Genomic DNA, 15653 nt, shown 5'->3' on the forward strand with positions numbered 1-15653 from the left:
CTCTCTCTCAAGTGCTTCCACCTGAAGAAGTTTCCAGTTTGCAACTTCCTGATCCAGGGACCAGTTTTGAGGTTCTAGAATCAGACTAAGCCTGTCCATCAGGATTATTCTCCATGGGCAAGTAGCACAAATAGCCACATAAGATGGTGATATCATCCAATGGCAACATTTCAGTCTATTCTCTGAGCTCAGAGCTTTTAGATTGTTCTGAGCACACATGGCAATTCCTATGCTGCCGACACTGCACAACGCTTCCTCAATCTTTTTTCATCTGCTCCTGTGAACTGTTGAAAAAATTCTCTCTGAAGTCCATCACCACACTTTAAGAAGAAAAGTTTAAAGAAAATTATCATCGAAAGCTTCTTTGGATAGAAAGGGAAAAGCCTCTAAAATCCTGTGACAAATGTCACAAAGATGGCTGGGGCAGATTTACACTATCTGTGAATAAAATGCCTTGGACCGGACCATGACAGTTCAAACTGTGGCTTCTGTGGCAGAATGTCTCTGCAGACATTACCTTTCTGAGCCCTCAAGCTCAATATAGGCTTTTAAGCTCATTCAGGCCAACTGAGCGCATCCAAAACGCGCGTCCAACCCCCCCCCCCCCCCCCGAAACTAATAGCGCCCGCAACATGCAAATGCATGTTGATGGCCTTATTAGGTATTCCCGAGCGATTCAGTAAATAAAATTGCAGCCAAGCCGCACATTTTACTTTCAGAAATTAGCGCCTACCCAAAGGTAGGCGCTAATTTCTCCGGGCACCTGGAAAGTGCACAGAAAAGCAGTAAAAACTGCTTTTCTGTGCACCCTCCAACTTAAAAGCAGGGCGATATTAAGTCGGAGGTCTCGAAAGTTTAAAAAAGTAAAAAAAAAAATAAAATTTTGAAATAGGCACGCGGGTTGAAAACCGGACGCTCAATTTTGCCGGCGTCCGGTTTCTGAACCCGTGGCTGTCGGCAGGCTCGAGAACAGACGCCGGCAAAATTGAGTGTCGGCTGTCAAACCCACCGACAGCTGCTGCTCCTGTCTGAAAAGAGGCGCTAGGGATGTGCTAGTGTCCCTAGCCCCTCTTTTTACCATCTGGCCTAATTTAAATAAATTTACTGTATCGCGCGCACAGGAGAGTGTCCTGTGTGTGCGCCGGGAGAGCGGGCACTCGCCCGCTCTCCCGTGATTTTTACTGTATCAGCCTGATTGTTAGAAAAGACATTGAGGTTCTTAGTCGTCAAACACCCTCAAAAGGTTTGCATGGAAAAGAAAAAATGTTGGCACCAACTGAATTCTCGACATGGAAATAGCAAGGCAAAAAATATATTGATGCCACAGTATCATGGCACAAAATTATCTGCACCAAGAAATCAACACACAGAAACAGACAAAAAGTCATGGTGCAGAAGTTCTCAAACCTGTCCTGGGGGATCCCCAGCCAGTCAGGTTTTCAGGATATCTATATGCATGAGATACTGGCAGGGAGCCAGTATGAGGGTGTGTGAATGTGTACTAGAGAGGGAGGGGCAGAGGGAGCCTGTGTGAGGGGCAGTACTGAGAACAGGGTCAAACTCTGGGACTGGCGATAGAGTGGAAGGGGGTTGAGCCTAGGAGGTGGAGGGGAGAAATACTGGCAGGTGGAGGAGTTGTGGCCTGAGAGGGTAAAGTGGCCAGGGGAGTAGGGAGAGAGAATTTCTAGGGCCATCATGAGGAAACCATGAACAGGCACAGCCATGACATCCTTTGGGGATCATGAAACTAGAAGATGGCCAACATTTTTACCCTGGGTTCTTCCTTTTTGTCTAAATGAAAAGAATACCCTCAGACATTCTTTTAATAAAGTCAACAAAGGAAAAGTCCTCTGGTGGGGATTTTCTCCTTTGCTATGGAGGAGAGGGACCCAAAGGGAAACTTGACTCATCCTGATCACAATAGTCATCAGATCCATATCTGTACTCCTCTGAATGAGCAGAACGATTCCTACCTTTGGGCTAAAGAGACAGCCTGAGTCCGCAGCTGTCTGGTAGCCAACAATCCTAAGAGGCCTCGACCCTCATGTACCTCAATGTCTCGAAATCTTCCTTTCCCAATGCACCGGAAATCGACATCAAGGAGCATTGCACCGATGTCAATACTCCTCTGGGCATTACCAGTGCTCAGAGTTTCTCGAATAGATTGGACTTCTGCTTGTATTGATATCTATGCCCTTGATGCTGATCCACCAATATGAGACAAACAGGTCCACTGTCTCCAGAATCTTTCTGTTCAGCAACTCCTCAAAACAGCTGATGCTAGAATGACTTGGGAAGCAGACGTGAAGTTACATTTTCCTGGATCACTTGAGGTGTTTTGGTGCCTATGACCCAGGAAGATGTTTCAGTCCCCCAGATTCTGTCAAGAGTGAGCAGTCAGTGTCAATGTGAAAGATTTGAGCATTAGTTCCACTGCCATCATAGATGGTGCCAAGGCACTCTATGCCAGCACCTCCATACTTCTGAGCAGATGAGAGGACTACAAATATCTTTCTGGATAACTTTATCAAAACACTTAGCCTAAACTTCAAAGGGTCTCAACAGAAGGGGAATATTCTTTTTAGGGCGCTTTGAAAAGGGTTTCCTATGAAGCTATTAATGCACCGTGAAATTGCACCGATTAAGACTTGTAGAATTATTCAATGTTGCAGACATAACAGAATAAGTTGAAATGCTACAATGTAGGTCAGAAGTCAAAAAGTATGTCAAAGTTCAGCCTTAATTTTCATTCCTGCCTGCTAGGCTCAATTTACCAAAAAAAAAAAAAAAAAATTCACATGATATAGAAGAATCCCTACCTTAAGAGGATGTTGTGTTAATGTCAATCAATTAGGAAAATGTTATACAAACTAGCTCAGTGGTGTGTAAATTAGAGTTGGTAATCTATTGTGTAAATAATGCTCTAAGACAGTGGTCACCAACCTTTTTTGCACCAGGGACCTGCTTCAAGCAAGACCATTTTTCCATGGCCCGGCAGGGTGGGGTGGGGGTGGGGCAGGGCTTTGGTCATATGGGGGCGGGGTTATGGAGGGAGTTGGATTTTAGTGCATACTTATTTAATTAAGACATTTATGTGAATGTGACTCAACTCACCATAGGTTCAGAATGAGTGGGAGCACCGGGCTTGTTTCCCTTGTTTTCCAAACTTCACACCTCTCTCCTCCACCTGCCGCCTTCCGTCTCATGACCTCCCCTGGCTGTGAGCAAACCCCAGGAAGATACCCATTCATTCTCATAAACAGACACACTCTCAGGCAGGCACCCATGCATTCACACACATACACCCAGAGGCAGACTCCCATTCATACACATGCACACACTAAAGGCAGAGACCCCCCTCTCTCTCTTTTGCCAGCAACCTCAGAGCCTCTCTCATTCCTCTGCTGCCAGTGTCACTGCTGCTGCGTGGCTATTGGGGAGGTGCTGATTGCTGCTACTGGCACTGAAGCCCATTCTGCTGCCTCCTCTGTGTAGGCCCCGCGGGCTTCCAGTTCCTCCATGCTGATCTCGTACATTGTGAGATCTGCATAGAGAAAGTGCTACTCTTGCATATTCCCAAAGATTACATGTGTCAGTCAGTAAAAAGTAATTTATTTTTTTTTTACATTTGCTGTCTGATCTTAGTTTTCTAATTGGTTGGTCACAGGCTTTTTTTTTCCACCTTCCCTTTCTTATTTTTTTGCCAATTCCTTTTATATTGTCTTTTTTTCTATTTCTTTTCTCTCCATCTGTCTTCTTCCCTCACAGTCAGGTTCTCATTCTCATATGCTTTCTCTCACACACACACACATGCTCTCTCTCACACAATCATTCATACACACAGTATGTCACTGGCACATGCTGTCACACACACACAGAGGCTCTCACATGCTTTCTCTGCAAACATTCAGGTCTTCACTCCCACACACAGTCTCTCAACTCATCTCATACACGCACACATACAGGCCCCTCAGCCTCTCTCACCCCTCTGGGCCTCTTCTTTACAGGTCGCCACATGATGGGCTCTGCAGCGGCCCTGGTCTTCTCGGGTTGCGCTGCTCCTCTTCTGCACGTGGCTGATGCTCCTCCTCCTTCTGGCCTGTGCGGCTCCGGTGACATTTTTCTTCCGGGGCCGTGCGGGCAGGAAGGAGGAGGAGCACCTGCACGTTTAGACGCGACCTTTTTCTTCGGGCCGTGGTGACGTGAGATCCACCACGGCCCTGCTGATCTTCTTGCTGTGTGTATCCAGCACACAGCACAGCAGTAGTTTCACTGCTCAGCCGCCAGTGGGATGAGGTCCACCAGCGGCGGTTTGGCGCCCCCTAATGCTGTGCTTCCACCGGCCCTGGGCAGCAGGCAGCATCCACCCCACAAAGTGTGCTCTGAGCCGCCAAAAAGCCCCCAACGGACCGGTGGTTGGGGACCCCTGCTCTAAGAGACTGCTTCTGAATTGCTTTACAATCTCCTGAAATATTCCATACTTTATTTAGATAAATATTTTTCTTTAAGCTGCTGGTATTGTGTTTACTATGGGGCTGATGCAATAAGCATAAGCCTACTGTGGGTTTTTACTCGTGTTTTAGCGCTGGATTTTTGGCACTAACATATCTCTGGTACTTAAAAAGGGCTTTAGGGCCGAAAACACCTGCACTAAAAAAACTTGCAGCAAGCTGATTGTGTGCAAATTGCAGAGTAGTAACCTAATTACCTATTACCCACCCTGCAGTGCAAGAAGGCACACTTAAGCAGGAAACTGCCTAGTGTCTCCCTTACTACTGTAGGAAATTTAATGCCTGCTCAGAGGCATAACAGGGTTGGAGGAGGCCGAACTGGTCTGGACCACTGGACTAAAGTGAGAGGGACTGATGTGCTTGGGACCCAGACCCGGAGCTGCTGACCAGTCAGGACAGGGATGCAGGACTTACCAGGCTGACCTGGCCACGTTGGGGAACTTTGCGGGGGGGGTGGGGGGGGGGAGGCGGAGGTTATTAGCACGAGTTGACATGCAGATAGATCAAGAGTAGAAAAAGCTCACGATTTCAGTTTGGCATGCTTTATTTTATGTGTGGTCTATTTGTACATCATTACCTTCCTGCATCCTGCGGGGACCACCAATTTTATCATACGCATAAAATAAAACTTGCTCTACAATCTAACTCTGATTTTAGTAGATGTTTTATTACACTAGACCCAATATTTTCCTGGTAATGGGAGGCTGAGTTCGCTTCTGGATGAAGCCACTTCCGAGGAAGGCTAGTTGAAGCAGTAATCTTCCTACTCATGCTATTCTAGGCCTTTATGCTATTCTAAGTCTTCTTGAGAAGAGAAAAATTCTCCAGGCCTACCACCTACATCGAGAGGAAAATAAAAAAGTACAAAAAAAATCAATATTAAGAGGACCAAAGCAGAAAAGGAACTGATTGAGTAAGCTTGACCATGAAGAAAGAGCCCCCGACAGGAAAAAAAGCACATCTGATGTCATCTGCAGAAAAAATAAGGACTGAGGTGACCCATGTGTACTAGGAAAGGCCCTGTAGATTTTTACAGATCTTTCTATGAAATGTTCTACAACAGTATCAGGTTACACCATTCACTTGTGTGGCTGATTAATCCTGCTTGTTCCTTTGGGGAAAAAGCAACTGTTTTCTATTTTAATAATCGTTTCTGAAAAGAGTTTGTACTCAAATGCACTGGATGATTCACTACACGAGTACTTACAATTCACTAACAGAGACAGAAACATGAGATACACACTGAAAAAGAGAAGTTACTATTGGTCAGATTCACGAAGGTGTGGTAAGTTGCATTGTTTTTAATGCAGAAAGCCTGCATTATTCGTGATTAGCCCAATTAAATAAAATGGCCTGCAATGAAAACAAAGTGGATTTTCCATACTAAACTTAATACAGCTTGCTGAATCATCCTCTATTTGACAGGACTCACCGCTTTGCTCGCTCCAAGTCATCATTGGCCTGTTCTAGCTCTCTTACATATTTATGAAGTTGGTCTTTAATACCCCGTGTTTGGCCGAGTTCATCTTCTAACATCACTACCTGCTTGTAACTCTGTGAATACTGTTGTTCAAGCTTCTCCTGAAAGTACAAAAAGGAGAAAGATGAAAATGTGCTTTACTGTACCCTATTTTAGCATGAAGACAACACAGCATACATGTAACACACAAACACATATGAATATAAGAAGAGAGAAACTTGGTAACCAGGCTACTTAACCTGGTCTTTATGATTCTATATATCTGCACCAAGAAAGCCTGAACCAGAGCCACAATAGAGTGACTAAGCAAAAAGGCACAGAAACACAGGAGAGTAGACACATGATCTGTCACAGACAATGATGGCAAGTTAGGCAAAAGATTCTCAGGCATTACAGAAAACAATTGGGAGATTAAAAAAAAAGCAAGTTTGCTTACCGTAAATAGTGTTTCCCATAGATAGCAGGATGAATTAGCCATGCTGCATGGGTGACGTCATCAGGGCAGCACTAAGTGGACCTGTGTATGCTCAGTAGTTCATGCACAAACCAGCCTTACAGAAGTCTCCTCAGTTTGTATCTAAGGAGAAGATATCCAGAGCAGGTAGAGATGCTGTCCAGGGAGGAAGAGGGGGAATGCAGGGCTAATTCATCCTGCTATCTTAGGAATATTTGCTGTAAGCAAACTTGCTTTTTTTCCATCCTTAAGCAGGCTGAATTAGCCATGCTGCATGGAGAGTCCCAACCTGAGGGATGTGAAAATATAATGGTGCGACCAGAAGAGAGATCAATGTATTCATTTGTTCAAGGTTTTTTTGGTTTGCTTTTTTTGCAACCCAGACTCCTTTATGGACAGCATCTGCCTATATGACAAATGGTGCAATACTACCGATCCCACTGCACCATCAGAATGTGTCTGTTCATCTAGGCAGTAGTGAGATTTGAACATGTGAATGCTTTACAGATATCCTCAATAGGAACATTCTCTAGATGTGCTAAAGAAGTTGCAGTCGCTCTGACCTGGTGTGCCTTTACAGGATGGGACAGAGTGAGAGATCTTGCTGTATAAACAATGCTGTTTGCAGGACATAACCCAATTTGAGAGAGTTCTCTTTGCAACTATCCCAAAGTTGTTTGGATCATATAAAACATGAAAAGTTGAGAAGACTGTCTATGATTGCGAGTTTGCCATTTGTAATAGCCAAAGCCATCTTGCAATCCAGGAAGAGCAACTTCTTCCTCTCACTCATGCCTTTGTGGTTTTGGAAAGAGTAGACTGATTTATGTGAAAAGCAGAGACCATCTTTGGCAAGAACTTTAGATGGGTTCACAAGACTCTGTCACAGAAGAATTGAAGGTAAGGTGGGAAGTGCGTGCACTAAGGCCTGCAGTTTGCTTACTCTTCCTGCTGATGTGATTGCCACCAGAAAGATGACCTTCCAAGTTATGAATTTCAGTGTAGCATTCTCTAAAGGTTCGAAACGTGGTTCTATCAGTCTCTGCAGAACTATGTTTATATCCCATGGTATGGAGGACTTCTTTAAGAGGGGGCTAGCGGTGCAGAAATCCCTTCATGAATCGTGAGATGAGAGGATGGTGAGCTATGGAATTTCCATCTTCCTGGAAGCAATAAGTAGATATAGTGCTCAGGTATATGCAAATGGAAGACATTGCAAGACCTCTGCTTGATAAGTAGTGGAGATAATCTAGTAGCAGTCGAGGTTCACATGTGAAGGGATCTACAGAATGGTTCTCACACCATTTGAAGGAATAGTTACATCAGGTGGAAGGTTTTCTTGCTGAGACCATGAACTCCTTGGCCTTCAGATGATGGCTGAAAATGTGTTAGGATCAAGTGTTCAATTTCCACACCGTGAGATTGAGAAAAGGTTGCAAGGGATGGAGGAGTAACCCTCCTTCTTGAGTGAGTAGGAAGGCATCTGTTTCCAGATTTTACAGGGACTCTGTCGAGAGCTGAATATGCATACCATGGTTGTCTGGCCACATTGGGGGCTAATATCATACTGGCCTGGTCTCACATACATTTCTATATGGTTTTTTACAATAAGTGGAATTGGAAGGAAGGCGTATAGAAGGCCTTGGGATCTAAAAATTAGGAACACATCTGGTGCTTCTCTGCAAGGGCTCACGTAGAAAGAGCAGAAGCAGATCAGTTTCATGCTCTACTCTGTTATAAATAAATCTATTCATGGCCGGCCCCATCAGAAGAAATCATCTGCTATAGTTTGGGAAAGAGACCATTGTGAGGTTGGAAACTCTGCTGGGTCTATCCACCTCAGAGTTTGCTATCCCCAGGAGATAAATTGCCTGTAGGGTTGCATGTTTGACCTTCACCCAGTTGTAGATGGTTAAAGTCTCTTTGCAAAGGAGACAAGATCCTGTTCTGCCTTACTTGTTGAGATAACATCACAACTTGATTGTTGGCGAGAATCATTATGTGCTGATGTTGGAGGAGGTGTTGGAAAACTTTGAGGGCGATTTGCACCACTCTTAGCTCTAGCAGATTTATCTGATGTGATTCCTGGTACCCATAAACCTTAGATTTTGAATTACAGAAGATGTACTTCCAGCCTCTGGTGGAGGCATTGGTGGTGAGTATAATTTGATGTGGTTGTGGCTGAAGCAAGAATCCTGACTAATACTCTTGGAAGAGCCACCATTGGATATCTATTTTCATGAAGTCTCTTATGATTATTCTGAAGATAGAGGTTGAAGGAGCTGATTCCATTGCATCCTCAACCCCCATTACAATCGCCTCATATGCAGATGAATAAGGGAACTATGTGAATCACTGCTGCCAGGTGAGAATGAGATGGGCAGGAGCTTTGGAACACAAATGGAAAAGTCTGGCAAGGTTCCACAGCTTTTTTGGCTGTCGCTGAGAAGGAACACCCTGGATAGAATTGAGTCTATTCGAGCTCCTAAGAACTGTATTGTTTCAGTTGGATATAGGTTTGACTTTTCATAATTGATTACGAACCCCAGATCCTCTAGACAATGAATGGTTAACACTGTGTGAATGCAGGGTCTCTTAAGGGGGGTGTTATCAACCAATCATCCAGGTAAGGAAAAACCTCAGGATTCCTGACCGGTGAAGGTGCACTACCGTCACAGTTTGATAGAGGCTGACAAGGGACCAAAAGGGAGAACATTGTACTGATGTTTGTCTCCCATCCTAAAACAGAGGTAATGCCACAAAGATGGATGCATAGGGATATGAGCATAAGCATCCTTGAGGTCTAAGGGGCACATCCAGTCTCAAGGCTGAATGAAAGGTAGGATGGTGTCCATGGAGGTCATACTGAATTTCTCCCAGTAAAGATGTTTGTTGAGATTTCTGAAATCTAAGATGGATTGGAGACACACCCCCCCCTGATTTCTTGGGGGATAATGAAGTAATAACCCTGATTGAAGCTGGATTGGGCTATTTCTTGTATGGCATTTTGTTTGAGGAGGAATTGCACCTCCTGCTGTAAAAGATCTTGATGGAATATATCTATTAGAGGTGTGAGAGGTGGGGTGTCTGGGCTTTGCTTTTGAAGTTGAGCTGGTAACTGATGTACTATCGATATCTACTGGTTTGATGTTGTGAGCACCCAAAATGTTGCATACAATTGGACCTGCTATGGTGGTGATGTCCTTAAAAATTGTTGTGGCTTTGACACCGCTTGTGCTGGTTCTTATGCTGTGTCTTCTCCATTGCTGATTGGACAGTGGTTGAGTGAGTGGCAATTGGTATGGAGGCTGGCGATAACCCTGATGTGAATAGGGCTTTTTTTGTTGGAAAGATTTCTTAAATTGCAGGAAAAATGTTGGGCTTTGGAAGATTGATCCCTGCACTGCAAAGCTTTGGTCATTTGAGTGACTGTATCCTTTAGCTTGTCCCTGAAGTTTTCTCCAGAACAGGGAAGATTAACCAACTTATCAGAGACATCTTCCCGGATGCCACACCATCTGATGTGCAGCAATGGAGGCTACAGACATTCTCGCTGTCGTGTCAAAAGCCCTAGTAAACAGCCCACAAGAGGTGATGGGGGACCCTCTTCCATGTCCAGGAAGGGTTGTGGTATGACCATTTGTCCATCCTCAGACTGACGAAAAGGTTTTAATTGTTGCAAGCATTCATAGATATTTTACTAAGTAAAATTCATGCTGCTGGATCCAAGTTCACAGCATTGAGCCCTGGAAAATTCTTTTCTCCAAAATCGTCCAGTAGCTTGTGGTCCCTTCCTGGAGGTGAGTTTGAATGAAGTCTGGTCTTTTTGGCTTGGTGCATGGCTGACTCCACCACAACTGAATTATGCGAAAGCTGCACCACTCTGTAACTAGGTGATTTTTGAAGGTGAAAACTTCAGATCCAGTTTTCATATTTTTTGATATTTGTGAGTTGGGTTTTCACCTATTTGTTTGTTTCTTTTAAAGGGACTTGAACTGCCTGGAACATGACAGCAAAAGCAGTATAGCTTCAGGCCAGACTAGAAAGAGCCTGAGGACAGAAGTCAGTTAACCAGGAAGAAGAGATGATGGAAGCCAGATTAAGTCACTTCACTGACTGATGATGGTGAAGGTGGGAGATGGAAGGATGGATCAAGGCCTTTACTGGGAGAGTGTGGAAACAACGGCACATGGTGGCTGTAGGAGAGGGGGTTGGATCAAGGCCCCTGGTGAGGAACCAGTCAAATAGCAGACATACCAAGGGAGAATTTGACAAACTTATATACCACATAACCAGTAAGAACAACAAGTGGTTCATAAAAGCACACTCGTAATCAAAAGCACAACCACAGACAAAATATACAAATCAAAAATTAAAATCAAATTAAAATCAATAACTAAAAAATAAAATGAGAGACAGGACTGGTGTTCAAGCAAGCATGCTGGAGAGGGGGCGAGGAATAGAACTGGGAACCAAAGTGGGAAGAGGAAGAAGGTTGGAGATCAAATTGGAACAGAAAAGATCAGCAGCATCTGGAGGTTTGCAACAAGATGGGAAAGAAGAAAACAGCAACAGCAAAGAGGGAAGACAGAAGGACAAGGCCTACAGTGACAGGGAAAAGAGGAAATGGAAAAGAGGAAAAAGAATGAATGTATGACTGTGGTGGGAGGCAGGGCAAGAGAAAGAAGGTTTGTGCCGACAAAAGCTGTCAATCTCTCCTCCCAATTAATTAAAACAAATCTTAAGGTGAAAAGAACTCAAGTTACCAGGTTAGCACATGGACAAATCACTTCTGAGCAAAGGAGGGGTTACAAGGGTTAAAAATTTGAAAGAGGCATGAACTTTGTTTAAAAAAAAAAAACCAAAACATTTTGGAAGCCCAGAAAAAATGTATTCCATGAATTAAAAAAAAAAAAGATCAAAGGAAGACCAAATAACCGCCACCATGGTTTAATAAGGTAAAGGAGGCAGGTAAAGCTAAAAGGGCATAATTCAAAAAATGGAATGTAGACCTAAATGATGAAAATAGGAAAGAGCATAAGCACTGGCAAGTTAGATGTAAAACAGTAACAAGCCAAGGAAGACTGAGAAAAAGCTTGCCAGTGAAGCAAAAACTAACTTTAAGTACATTCGAAGCCAAAAGCCTGTGAGGGAGTCAGTTGGGTGCTAGATGATTGAGAGGCAAAGCGGGTGCTCGGAAAGGACAAGGAAACAGAAGACAAATAATTTTTTGCCTCGGTTTTTACGGAGGAGGAAGCTGGAAACATGCCCTCACTTGAAAAACTATTTAATGGGAGGACTGTAAGCAATTAAAACAAATATCTGAGACAATGGAGGATGTAATAGATCAGATTGGCAAATTAAAAAAAGTAACAAACCACTGGAACTAACACATAAAATTGCTAACCTATTACTAATAATCTGTAACCTATTTAAAACAGCCACGATTCCTGAAGACTGGAAGGTGGCCAATATGATGTCGATTTTTAAAAAAAGGCTCCAGGGGTGATTTGGAAAAGAAAGTATACCAGTGAGCCTGACATTAGTGCCAGGCAAAATGGTAGAAGTCTTTCTTAAAAACAAAATCACTGGCCATACAGAGAGACATGGCTTAATGGGGGAAGAGTCAACATGGTTTTAGCAAGAGAAGTCTTGTCTAACCAATCTTTTACAATTTTTTGAAGGTGTAAAACAAGTAGATAAAGTTAAGCCAGTTGTCATAGTGTATTTGTATTTTTAGAAGGCATTTAACAAAATCCCCCATGAAAGACTTCTCAGGAAATTACAAAGACATGGGGTAGGAGGCAGTGTTCTATTGTGGATTGATAACTGGTTAAAAGGTCAGAAACAGAGGGTAGGACTAAATGGTCAGTTTTCCAATTGAAGAAAGATTATTGGAATATCACAGGAATTGGTACTGGGACCTGTGTTTAACATTAATAAATGATCTTGAAAAGGGAACAATGAGTAAGGTGATTATATTTGAATACATTTATATTTGCAAATGTGTTCTAAACAGCAGATTGCAAGGAACTGCAGAAGGCCCTTATGAGACTACAAGACTGGCAATTAAATGACAGATGCAATTTAATATTTACTTACCATTTCTTATCCGCACCGCCAGAAAAAGTTTGAGGCAGGATACAAAAAAACCCCCCACAATCATAAGGACTAAACAAGCATCAATGAAAACAAAATATTAATCAGTACAATACTTTCTTCTATTAGTTCAGAAGACTACTGGAATGCTCAAAGGAATAAATGCATTTTTAGCTGTTTCCTGAACTGTTTGGAGTCATGAGTGAGTTGGAGTGGTAACAGAAGGAAATTCCAAAGTGTGTGGGCCAAAAATGAGAAAGGAGCATTCTCATGTAGGATCTAGTCTGGCTACCCTGGGGAAAGGTATGTCCAATAACTCTTGACTAGAGGAACAAAAAGTATGAACAGGAATGGGTAAACAAAGAGTTGAAGTTATCTGGGGAGAAGTAACATGGTGAAGATTATTATTGATACTGCAGTTTTGTATTTAATGCAAAAAGAGATTGGCAACCAATGCAAGTCCATCAATATTGGAGTTATATGCTCATGAATGGGTGTACCAGTTAGTAAATGTGCTGCAGTATTTTGGATGATCTGTAGGGGGCAGAGAGAATACTAAGCTAAGCCCGAGTATAAAGAATTTCAATAAGTCGATACATGGAAAGATCAGTGATTGAAGTACAGTTCAAAAGTTAATAGGTTCCAGAATGGGTTTTAGATGACATAACATGCGTAATTTGAAACAAAGAAGATCTAATAACTGATTTAATAAGGGGGTCCATGGATAGAGTAGGGTCTAGAGTTACACCTACATTCCAAACAGTCCGCAAAAGAGATAGTAGATCTAGCTAGTTGAAAGGCATCAGAAATAGAGAAAGGTGGAGAGCGACCCAACACAAGAGCCTCTATTTTGCTGAGATTAAGGGGAAGTTTGTTACTGTGTAACTAAGAGTTGATAATGGTAAGACAAAGAGAAGCAAATTGAACAGTGGCAGACCAGAAAGACCGAAGAGGAAAGAAAAACTGAATATCAGCATAGATTTTATAGAAGACTCCTAGCTGAACAAGTAAAAATGGATAAAGGTGTAAGATATTCATTAAACAGCGCCACAAAGAGGGCAGAGCCCTGCGGTACACCAGACGTGATAGTGTGACATGAGGAGACAGATCCTTGAATGTGAACTTGCTGAGAACGATTAGAATCAAAAAAAAAAAAAAAAATTGAGGCTCGAACACTGGTAACACCATCCCAGCCGCATCCGCCGCAACTCTCCTCCTCTGACGGGGATCCCTAAGCTCTTTAGAAGCAAGAGCCCACCCGCCCTCGTAGTGAGCAGTGCAGAGGTGAGTCAACTGCACCCCGAGAGATCTCTGGCCTACCATAGGGAGCCGCGCTCCCTAAGCAGACTGCCCCTTAGCGCGCCCCTTGGAGAGCCTCAAGTTCAAAGACCCTCCCACCCACATTATAACTTTACCCGCATCACTGCAAACGTGCAAACGCATGCACACGAAAACCCACCACCGACCACACTCAATCAGCTCTAACAGCAAACCGGCTTCAATGACCACTCTTACGACTTAACCCCCAATCAACCAGACATCATCCAACCAGCACTCATCCTGAATTCCTCATCTAGCCCCCATCTTAACTACGCCCAAGACCCAAACGGACTTCAGCTAGCACTCACTCGGACCTCAGCAAACTCCCACACGGACCTCAGCAAACTCCCACAATCCTCCTCAAACACTCATCCACACGGACTCCAGCAAGCACCCACACGGTCTTCAGCAAGCACTCACACAATCCTCCTCAAACACTCATCCAGACGCCACAACTCTCACCAACCACACCCAGAAATCATCCCGGAACCTCATCTAAAGTCACGCACTCCGAACTATCCCAGCGTTCCCCATATAGTCATCATCCATAACTCGACTACTCCCAGCCCACGTGTCCGACCAGTACCAATCCACAGCTCTCCAAGATACACCAAAACACAATTATGGCATCACCCCCCACCAAGCATCATCATAACAAAACCAACTACCTGATCAACATCCCTCTAATGAATCATATCAAAAACCTTTTCTATCTCACGTTCTTTATGGTAAACGCCCAGTCTCTAACCAAAAAATTCATACTAATATCAGACATAATACAAGAAAAGAACCCTGACTTTATTGCCATAACTGAAACCTGGTTCAAGAATACCGATCAAGTTCTAACAAACCACCTTACCAACAATGAGTATGACATATTCTCAATACCACGCAAGGCTCGCAGAGAAGGAGGACTTCTCATCGTAAAAAACACATCTCTCAATGAAACAGATACCTCACAACCTACCTAAAATCTATGAAATTGCACTCTTCGAATCGGAATTCCTACAAATCTGCCTAGTTTACTGCCCTCCCAAACTATTAGAAAACGAGATATCTCCATTCCTAGAATTCTTAATTACTAACATTAGTTTGAAAAAACCTACTATTATTCTCGGAGACTTCAACCTCCACATCGATGCCAACCCCAGATCTCAAAACTGCCAAACTCTACTAGACATGCTTTCCAGCCTAAACCTGAACCAACTGGTAAACAACCCTACTCATAAAGCTGGCCATACCTTGGACCTAATTTTCACCAACCAATACTTCTCTGATACAACTATATCATCCGAACCAGTTCCTTGGTCTGATCACTACATCCTACAATGTAGGACACAAGTAAAAATCAATCCAACAACAAGAACAAATGTGCCACAGTCATTCAAATACAGACCTCCCTTCCAACCCTGCTTACTCCAACAGGAATTAGGAAAACAATTGACGAACCTAGACCTCTCCAACATAAATAATGCCACTCAATCTTGGTTCTGCATCACAGAACAAACCGCCAACAACATAAACCCTGAGAAATTGAAACTGTTGAAAAAAAACAGAACAAAAACCAACCCATGGTTCAACCCCCAACTAAGATCTATGAAATCCAACCTCCGAAAACTGGAAAAGGAATGGCAAAAATCCAAATGCCCAGTATCCTTACAAAGGTATCGCACACAACTCGCCACATATAAGAAAACAATTCTGAACTCCAAACGCGACTACTATAGTCAAAAGATTAGAACTTCCACAAACCAACCTAACGCCCTCTACAACATTGTAAGAAACCTCA

The 15653-nt window shown here is 43.2% G+C and overlaps 1 protein-coding gene across 5 annotated transcripts in view; it reads right to left on the reverse strand.

Annotated features, from left to right (window-relative positions):
• The window catches only part of NDEL1 (nudE neurodevelopment protein 1 like 1), a 129594-nt gene that overhangs the window by 79633 nt on the left and 34308 nt on the right, over positions 1-15653 (reverse strand). For all 5 annotated transcript variants that reach the window (XM_029600349.1, XM_029600347.1, XM_029600344.1 and 2 more), the window contains one exon: positions 5944-6092. In XM_029600349.1, coding sequence (XP_029456209.1) covers positions 5944-6092 — 149 coding nt within the window. The remainder of the gene's footprint in view (positions 1-5943; positions 6093-15653) is intronic.

This window comes from Rhinatrema bivittatum, chromosome 4 (assembly GCF_901001135.1).
Source record: "Rhinatrema bivittatum chromosome 4, aRhiBiv1.1, whole genome shotgun sequence".
Lineage (NCBI taxonomy): Eukaryota > Metazoa > Chordata > Amphibia > Gymnophiona > Rhinatrematidae > Rhinatrema > Rhinatrema bivittatum.